This window comes from Pleurodeles waltl, chromosome 2_2 (genome assembly GCF_031143425.1).
Source record: "Pleurodeles waltl isolate 20211129_DDA chromosome 2_2, aPleWal1.hap1.20221129, whole genome shotgun sequence".
Taxonomy (NCBI): Eukaryota; Metazoa; Chordata; class Amphibia; order Caudata; family Salamandridae; genus Pleurodeles; species Pleurodeles waltl.
Window position 1 is genome coordinate 855,857,741 of NC_090439.1, and position 9,256 is coordinate 855,866,996.

Below are 9,256 nucleotides of genomic sequence, written 5' to 3' on the forward strand. Positions count from 1 at the left end.
CCTGTACACTGATTTACAAACTTGTATAATTTATTGTGCCCCTGTGTGTGATGTAAACTACTCTGACATCTTATGCTGGGACGAATAGCTCTATAAAAGAATCAAATCAAATAAATCAGTAGGTGCCCCTTAACTCAATATTTATGCGATTGCTCATAAAGATAGAAACTTTTGTGTTCTTACAGTTCATGCACATATCTTACATAAAGGGTTGAACAAAGTCAAAAACATGCCTCCAAGTCATAGTTTCTCTTAAGTACTTGTGAAGTGATAAGATGTGCACATTAGTTTCCTTCCATTGCATTGGAATCTAGGTGTTAGGCTCCATATGCCTCCCGGTTAATACAAGCCTGAACAAAAGAAGGGCCGATGGCATTTAAATCAAGCCTTTGTTTTTGGACCAGCTGGAAGTGAAAATAGGAAAGCCCCATTGGTGCTTGCAGGTTGCTGCTCTGAATGGAATGCAAACACCATGAGGGTGCTGCCAAATTATGTCCCCGTTTTGAAAATTGACCCATGAAAAATTAAGCATGTTTCCCTGGGTCAGCCAGAAATGGGTTCTGGAGGGTCCCCTCCTACTTTCTAAAATGCTATAGTTGTTCTTAGTGTGACGCTTAAGTTTTAACACAGTCCCTATGACTTCAATGAGACAATATTGATAGCAGCACCCTACTCTGAAAATTGTTCCAGCACCATCTTGTCGAAGTGCTAAGCTTTCCTGCAGACATGCTTTTCAACTGCCAAAAAATGTAACGCTGACATTTTATAAACGCTGATTTTATGAAAGCGCTCACTGTACCTTTGTTTTGCAGATACTGGATTTTAAAAGCTGTATTAAGGATGAAAAAGGTAATGCCTTGGATGCCACTCTATCTTTTTGAACAAGCAAGTTTCATAGTCGAGGTCCGAGCTAGAGCCAAACATTTGGCCCAAGCCATTCTTCAACCTTTCTTAGCTTGAGTCCTATATGTCGGACTATATTGAGGAAAAAAAAAAAAAGTGTTGCATCATATCACTTTATTATGTATTTCATGATGCTTTGTACAGGTTGAACAACTTTAAAAAAGCATTGGTAAATGCAGTAGGTTTCGCCTTTGTGAATAATAATACTTTTTTTGTTGTAAACTTTAGCTTGGCGGGCAGTTGTGCAATATAAGCCTTATTGACCAGCAGAGTTACCAAGGAAACCATGTAAACACGAACAAGACCCTCCTACTTCCTGCCTCTATGACCCAGTGCTCAAGTGGCAGACGGAGCTCTAGGTCAAAGGTTACTGTAGGTAGAGCTAGCTGAAATTCCACTAAAAGAAACCAAGCAGTTCACGTACGTCTAAATAACCTCTGCATATCTCATAGCTGAGACAGCACTAGTTCTACAAGTGTCAGCATACGGAGGACAGTTAGGAACTTTTAGCCATGCTCCCCTCATACCACAAATGTACCACATTAACATAGCAGTGCACAAGCAGAGGTTTGTGCTCTTGGGTAATGTACTTATCATGATGAGAGGGGCTTTCTTCTCCAGTTAATGACTGAGCAGCAGAGGGTGCAACCAGGGACCATCCCCTCTTAAACCTCTCTTTAACACATTACCTTGAGCATAGTACATCAGCGATTTGATCTCATTCTAGAGTATATGCAGAGATCAGTTAAAAAGCCTGGCAGCAAACCTAAAAGAAGCTAAATAATTCAACAAGTAACCAAATAATTAAAAGAAAGTTCAGATAGTATAGTAAAGTAAAAAATGCTGCAGAAGCTCAGGAAAGTACAAGCATTCCAGGAACATCAGCACCCACAGGGTACATGAAATACCTAACACTGAAAATTCCATAAACTGCAGACACACAGCATAAAAGCACCATATGCATTGAAAACGCACACGAGTAGGTGACATGCACACTATGAAAATAAAATAAATCTGAGAGGCCAATTGTTTCATCAACACTTTCCAAGAATGCCTGAGCCATCCCCACACTCCTTTATCTTCAGCATTTTAATAGTGTAGGCACAGCCATAAGCTGAAGACTTTGGTGACACCTTGATGCTCTGCGAATTCATGTAGTCACCCAATCTTATCACATTGGAAGAAAATAAGACAAACCCTTGAAATGTTCCTCAGCAAAGTCCTTGGTGAGATCAATAAATCTAGGGTTCACAAAAGGCATGCAAGTCATAATTTAACGTACAAACTCAATAATAATGTACTTGCCAGAAAGGTTTGAGAAACACCAACATTTACAGAACCATATGGGCTAACTGTGATGGTACAAAAGTACTGTAATGAAATCTACAATGGTACAGCAAGGGAGAAAACTGCCTGACAGAACTTTTTGATTTGCCTGGGTGACCGAACTATGGTCTTTAAAATCGAGTACCTGTAGAAACACAGCACAATCATTCACACATGGCTACAAAGAATGCAGAACAGCATCAAACACATGTACAATCAGTATGGGCAGGCGAAGTTCAACCTTTGCTGGGTGGTTGAGAAACTCCACCCTTCATAGTGGCGGGTGAAGTTTCTTGACTTTGAGGTGACTAGTCAATAAACAGATATATGACAGCACCCAACCTCACCCAAATGTACACCTATGAACAACCCAAGCAGTTTTTATTCACCACATTCTACTACACAACAGCTATCAGATAAGATAAAACCATAAAACTTCACTCACTCAAAATGTTGTCTATTGATACATCTGTCCCTAACTGCCGACAGGCCATTCACCATACCAAACTCCATCCTCACCCACACAACAAAAAGGCAAACTTACCTCTATCACCTAAAACACAGCAACAATGCCATCTACCAATCACTAAAACAGCCTGGCAGTACCTTACAGATCAGATTTCCACAACATGTGCCTATTTTGAAGAAAGTTATTTTGTTTGGGTGAGGCAATAGGTTGGGGGACTGACTCAGAGAATCACTAAACACTAGTACTGAATGGCAGTTTATTAAAAAGGGTTAAAGTTGCCAAGCTGTATCTGAAGAACAACTGGCTGTATGAATCTGGCCTCGCTGTTCTTCTTTGAACAAAACCACACCAGACAGAATGATAAACCAATTTGTTTTTGAATTATTAGAACATGCTCTTTCTGGACATGATGCTCGAATGCATTAAATATTACAGTATTTCTCGATCTCAAAGGCCAACGGTGCAGATTTCATTGGTCCACAAAGCCATGTTCATGTATAACCAAGTTAAGCCTGGCAGTCCCCTGACTGGAAGAGCAGAATGAAATAATTCACATTTAGGTTTCTGTTCCCTCTCATTAAGGGTAATATTGGGAAGCACAGACAGTGGGTAGCATTGTTCAACAGAAATAGATTTAGCCATGAAAATCTGATTATCGACATATCAGAAGCCACACGATATTACACCTTAGCATTCATTGGGACATTGTCTTCAATCGAAAGATAATTACTAATTTGTTAGGGTTTACATAAGTGTATCTATACCCCTGCAATGCCTGAATAGTAAAATGCATTGCTTATTGTGCAAGAAATGGCTAGCCCCATCAGGGTAACTTCATTAACTACAAAAATAAAATTATTGATGTGAAAGGACAGTGTCTTGAAGTGCAGCGAACTGAGCATGTGAAATTAAAACTACACTGCACAATCAGAGAGAGCTGTGTTTTTTGGTTGTGAAAGAGACCTGTATTTAAGCTGTACAGCGAGGCTGCTATCTTGATGCGGCTGATCATCTCTGACATAAAAACCCAAATTAGCACACAAGTCTAAACCCTCACCAGTGTCAGTGACCACAAAGTGTCAGAAAAAGATCTGTGACTTCAGTGGGAGACGCATTGCGCATGTGGACATCCAGGGCTTCTTCAACACCACCCTCAGTAACACAACAATTATTAAAGAGATTGCCCAGTGTACGGTGCTCAGAATCCCAGCGTCTCACACCACAGTTGTGGTCCTGCAGGTGGGGAGATATACAGAAGTTGGAGGCACAGTAAAAATAATTCAAGATTTATTCTGGACAGGAGAAGAGCAGTACAAGTTCTTAGAATCTGCATACGTGCGCTCTTTGAGAAGCACAGACACTGGGGCATACTAGCAGCATGCCCAAATGCACAGGAGTCATTCCACTGAGAAGGGAGCCTTAGAGTGGGCTCCTGCTTCGGCCCAGGGGGACTGGTTAGTGTGAGTTGCGATCGGAGCATTGGGTTTCCAGCAGAGGTGCTAATACACATAAAAGAAGTTCCAGCAAAGTGCATGATAACAGTACCTGGGCCACAAACACTGAAAAGAGAAACACATGAGGAACAGGAAATAGTCAGCCAATAGAAAAGTAAGTGGCAAGCACACAAGCCAATAAAAAGCAAGGGCAGGATTTAAGCCCCTTTTAAGATTTATATTAAATACAATATATTTCACAAGTACAGCGCAACCACTGTGCAGGCGGAAATTAAAAAAGGAAAGGGGTCAGTAAAGGCAGAGAAGCTTCTTATCGAAGGCCTTGTTGGTTTGAGTAAACCTCGTCAAGTGATGAGGAGTACGAGGGACGTAGAGGCAATGGCCTGATTACTTATCATAATCTTCGTTACTCTTAATACTACTTGTCCTCGTCCCAGTCATCACCTACCTACCAACCCTCTGTATCAGGCTTTTGACACGGCTGGGTATTACAGGAATAGCCTTTGTAGCTCCCAGTTCAGGGTGGGTGTGGTTATGGCTAGCATTTCCAGCTTTTGTGTCCTGTCCTGTGTTTGGAGCACACTTCATCAAGTGATGACTGGGGCGAGTAGGACTAGGAGTAATGAAGATTACCGGAAGTAATCGGACCATTAAGTGTGGAGTAAAGTAATTTTCTGACATATACGCAACGATTAACCTTTGATTAGAAAAAAAAACGATGAAGAGAAAGAGTAGATGGCAAGAAGGTAATGCTGCACCAAAAAAGTCTCCATAAGTATGTCCAGGTAGGAAACTTTGAAACAAGTGGAAAGCAAAAATGTCCGTCAGACACACAGGTACAATAAAATGTCCTACATCCTAGTCACTCACTACATGTCACTGTAATCAGACATTTCTATTTCATGCAACTTGGTGGGTTACCAGGTGGCTTCATGCCACGGAGTAGCCAATGCTCCAGTCTTAGGCTTTTCTTTTACAGCACCTTTCATGAATTAAGAAAGAAATAGAAGAAAGGGGAAGCAAAGCAGGCACACATAGATCAGGAATGGATCAGAATTGTGGAAGCCACCAAAGAAAAGAACAGCCTGCCGCTGTGGTCCATTGTCAATCAACTGGGGCGCAGGACAACCGGGATCCAAAGTAACGCGGATCCGGAGAGAAAGTGGATTGAACACATCTCCAACCTCTACGGCAGCCCTAACATAGAGAAACCATTTCCTACCTCAAGCTGTGAGTCCAAGCCATTATCCTTCGCAGTACAAAACACTGAGGAACAACTATGATGCTGTAGACAGAGTGGGGCACCCGGGCCAAACAGCCTCCCAGCAGGAATACTGAAACACGACCCTGCCCTCTGGACAAGCCTGCTCTGCAATCTGTTCAATGTTAGCAGCACGGAAAACAAAACCCCAGACTCTTGGAAAAGGGCAATTTTTCACCCAATCTACAAGAAGGGTCCCTACGGGAACCCAGACAACTACAGACTTACGTGGAGCGCAAAAATATTTGTGGGTCTCCTGCTTGAGGAACTCAAAGAATGGGCTAGCAAACTCAATCTAACACCTCTAAATCAAACCAGCTTCCGGCCCTTGGCGAGCACTTCTGACAACCTGATAACTCTAGCCATGCTCGATGAAAAATATACAAACAAAAATATGGCCCTGCACACCTGCTTCATGGACCTGTCAAAAGCCTTTGACTCAGTGGACTGGAACAAGTTGTGGGGGAAACTAGCAAACCTCAAAATCCCACCAGGACGGCTAAAAGGAATACAGCTTCTGTACTCAGAAAATTGGGCACAGGTGAAAGTAGGAAATAATGGAACAGTGTCTGCCAGAATTCCGATAGACAGAGGTGTCAAGCAGGGCTGTGTTCTGGGCATATGCTCTCCAACATTTATTTGGCAGATCTGTGCACACAACTGAACACTACTAACTCCCATCGCCCAAACTGAGCAACCACCCTCTAACAGCATTATTACATGCAGATGACATTGTTCTTCTGAATCTCTCGGGTGCAGGACTCAAAAAAGTGCTAAACACCTTCAATCAATATTGCACGACTGATGAGCTGATGGTAAACACAGAGAAAACCAAGGTAGTCATCTTTGGCAAACAGATAATTAAGAAAAACAAATGGCTCTGTGGGAATAAATCTGTGGAAAGAAGCTGAAGCTACAAATACATTGGCACCTGGCTACAGCAGTGCTGGTCGCATCACCTGCACCCCCTGAAAGCTAGGTTGGCATCTTTACTCACATCAGTCCTATCCCCGGCTTCAAAACTACAAAGCCCAAATCTGGTGTCCACTCCTTACAGTGATCAAAGCAAACTTCCGGCCGGCCCCGACATACAGTTTGGAAGTATTTCCAGGTAAACTAAACGACTTCATGAATATTACACAGAGCAAAGTCTTTCACCTTCTCTTCCTCCTTCCATACTGCTCCTCTCCAGTGCAGATTAGGTTGGAATTCGGATTACAAGACTAAGCATTAGCACAAGACGAGGCACTCCTCAAATATGACTCCATGTTAAGACAGGCCCAACCAAACACATCAAAGGCACTGATTTGGGAGGAAATCAACACAAACCAGGCGGAAGTCTCAAATCCATGGCCAAAGACAATCGCTTTAGCCATAAAGCATCTGCAGGCAGAAGAGCTATGGCAAAAGTCTTTAACCCATAAAAATTTCAAGCAATTACTAAACAAACAAATCAAGACGCTCTCCTGGAGCAATGACAAAGATAAATTCAGAAATCGGTCACACTCTTGGATGACAATTAACACATTTAAGGCTCCGACAGCACAGCCTTACATGGCAGAAATATTAAAAACATCACTAAAAATAAAGGTGCTACAGGCCAGACTCGGACTACTACCTTCATTGGAGGCCGCACCAAAATGGCTTAGACCCACAAACAACAGAAGATGCAGACTTTGTGCACATCACGGGGAAGACTTCATACACATCCTCTGTATTTGCCCTGCTCTGCTACCCTGGAGAAAGCTGTATCTGAAAAACATCTTCAATGGTATCAGAACATGCCGGCAGGCTATCCTTTTTAGTCTGAAAGGATTGACTCCGCAACACATGGCCTGTTTTGCTAAATTTATTTTAAAAACTGAACACTCCTTAAAACATGCTACAAAAAAACAGGATGATAAAACAAGCCTTTAGCTGGCATAGGAAATGAACACTGTCAGCTCCGGGCTTAAGAGCAATGGCCGCAGCATTTCCACCAACTGCACTTCGCATACCCCACCTGTGGACTGGAAAACGTATATTTTATTAGTAAAAAAAAATGCTTTCTGATGTTTATCACCTAGAGCCCCTGTGAGCAGGTCTAATTTGCCAGTCAGTGACTCAGTGTTGATCCAGTAAGCATTATTATACATCTCAAGGCGATCAACACGTGAATAGGGCTTATCTAGTCAAGCAATTCTAAAGAAAGCAGGAATATATTAACGGTTTTAAGGTATTCTTAAGGTCTCCTTTTGTACAGTAATTGCAATGATTTTAATTAATTACACAATAAAGTATAAACATCAAACTGAAAAAAAGCTGTAAGGACTGCAAAGTGCCGTTAGTATTTATTTATTTTACAGTCCGCTTACTTCATGTGAATTCGTGCAATGGGAACATATAAATGCCCCAGGATTACGAAACCCAGAATCCGCAAGGATGTTAAATTGAGCCATGGGAGATGAGCCCTGCCTCCTAGGTGTCGAGGAGTCACTGGAAAAATTAGCAAAACGTGAAGTTAAAAATAAAGTAAATTAAGCCCCTAGGGGCGGCCATGTTGATTGAGGACAAATAGAATTAATTTCCCTAAGCAAAGTTGTGGCCCTAAAACCGAGCTCCCCCCTACACAAGGCGGCAGACCGTAGACACAAACGACTAGATGACATAAACGCAGCTTAGTGCGATTAACGTTACAGTGAGTTGGCGATTATACTAATATTGAATGACACGATTCTAAAAGGGGCTGATGCACATAGACAACCTGTTGGTCTTGGATCTCGTCTTCGACACTCGTGTGGGGTTGGTATCGCTGGTAGAGCCGCAGAACCGAGATTCTACTTCGTCCAGGAGCTGGTCCAGATCGTCTGCCATACTGCGCTATGAGACATGGAATGGGCGGGGCTAGTAAAGTGACGACTGGACTGTTGCCTAGGAACCGCGTCGGAGGCTGTACATAATCTATGGACCCTAAAACTTTTATAACCTAGAGGACGACGGACCACTTCGCCTGTTTTAGCCTTATTGAACGCATTAACGGGAAGGAAGTGCTGTAAGGACAGGCTCCTAAACACAGTAACCTTTTGAAACAGTTTTCATTCTAATTATTCAGGGGTATCAATTATTATTACTAGACGTGAATACGTGCATCCTGTGCACACACGCCTTAACCCGGTATGTGCTCTCGGTAATTTTTTACGCTACGTTAACAACGCCTTTTAAAAAATGTTTTCGATTCCATTTCGGGTCCTTCAATGGCGAATATTAACGTTCTCTTTTAAGATGGCTGCCTTGTGTGCATTTCCTGCAGTGTGTCTACAATGCTCTAACGAGGTTCGCATGGTTAGGGGATGAACCAATGATACCTTTATAATAGTAATTACATGTATTGATAGTGAAGGCGAAATACACCTGATTGGTACGTGTACTTTAGTTAGTTAAACTACTTATTTATGAGGCGTTGAAGAAGAAAATATTTCGTAGTCGGCAGGATTCGAACCTGCGCGGGGAGACCCCAATGGATTTCTAGTCCATCGCCTTAACCACTCGGCCACGACTACATATATTTTAAAGTGGAGACACTATCGATAGAATTCATGATAAACTGTCTTCATTGTGACATATGTGAAATGGTACTTTTGGTTAAAGTGTTAAAAGATAAGAGCTAGCAAGGGAAGTACTGTTTAATTATACAAGCAATATTTGATAATTACCAATTGATTCATTTTTTGAGTGCCATTGATTACTATTTTCAGATGTCTAATAATATATAATTTGCTCTCTACATTTGAAGGTCCGTAGATGTACAAAGGTGTGTTTACCTCTCATATTACGCACTGTATACAATTGGCCCCGCGGGCATTG

The 9,256-nt window shown here is 42.0% G+C and overlaps 1 protein-coding gene and 1 non-coding gene across 2 annotated transcripts in view; both read right to left on the bottom strand.

Moving 5' to 3' along the window:
* Positions 1-8,321, bottom strand: part of CFAP418 (cilia and flagella associated protein 418) — a 94,043-nt gene extending 85,722 nt beyond the window's left edge. The window contains exon 1 of the mRNA XM_069220507.1: positions 8,157-8,321. Coding sequence (XP_069076608.1) covers positions 8,157-8,266 — 110 coding nt within the window. The 5' untranslated portion in view covers positions 8,267-8,321. The remainder of the gene's footprint in view (positions 1-8,156) is intronic.
* A 549-nt stretch (positions 8,322-8,870) lies between these two features.
* On the bottom strand, positions 8,871-8,952 carry TRNAS-AGA (transfer RNA serine (anticodon AGA)). The gene has a single exon. It is a non-coding gene; the product is annotated as a tRNA-Ser (tRNA).
* Positions 8,953-9,256: the final 304 nt, after the last annotated feature.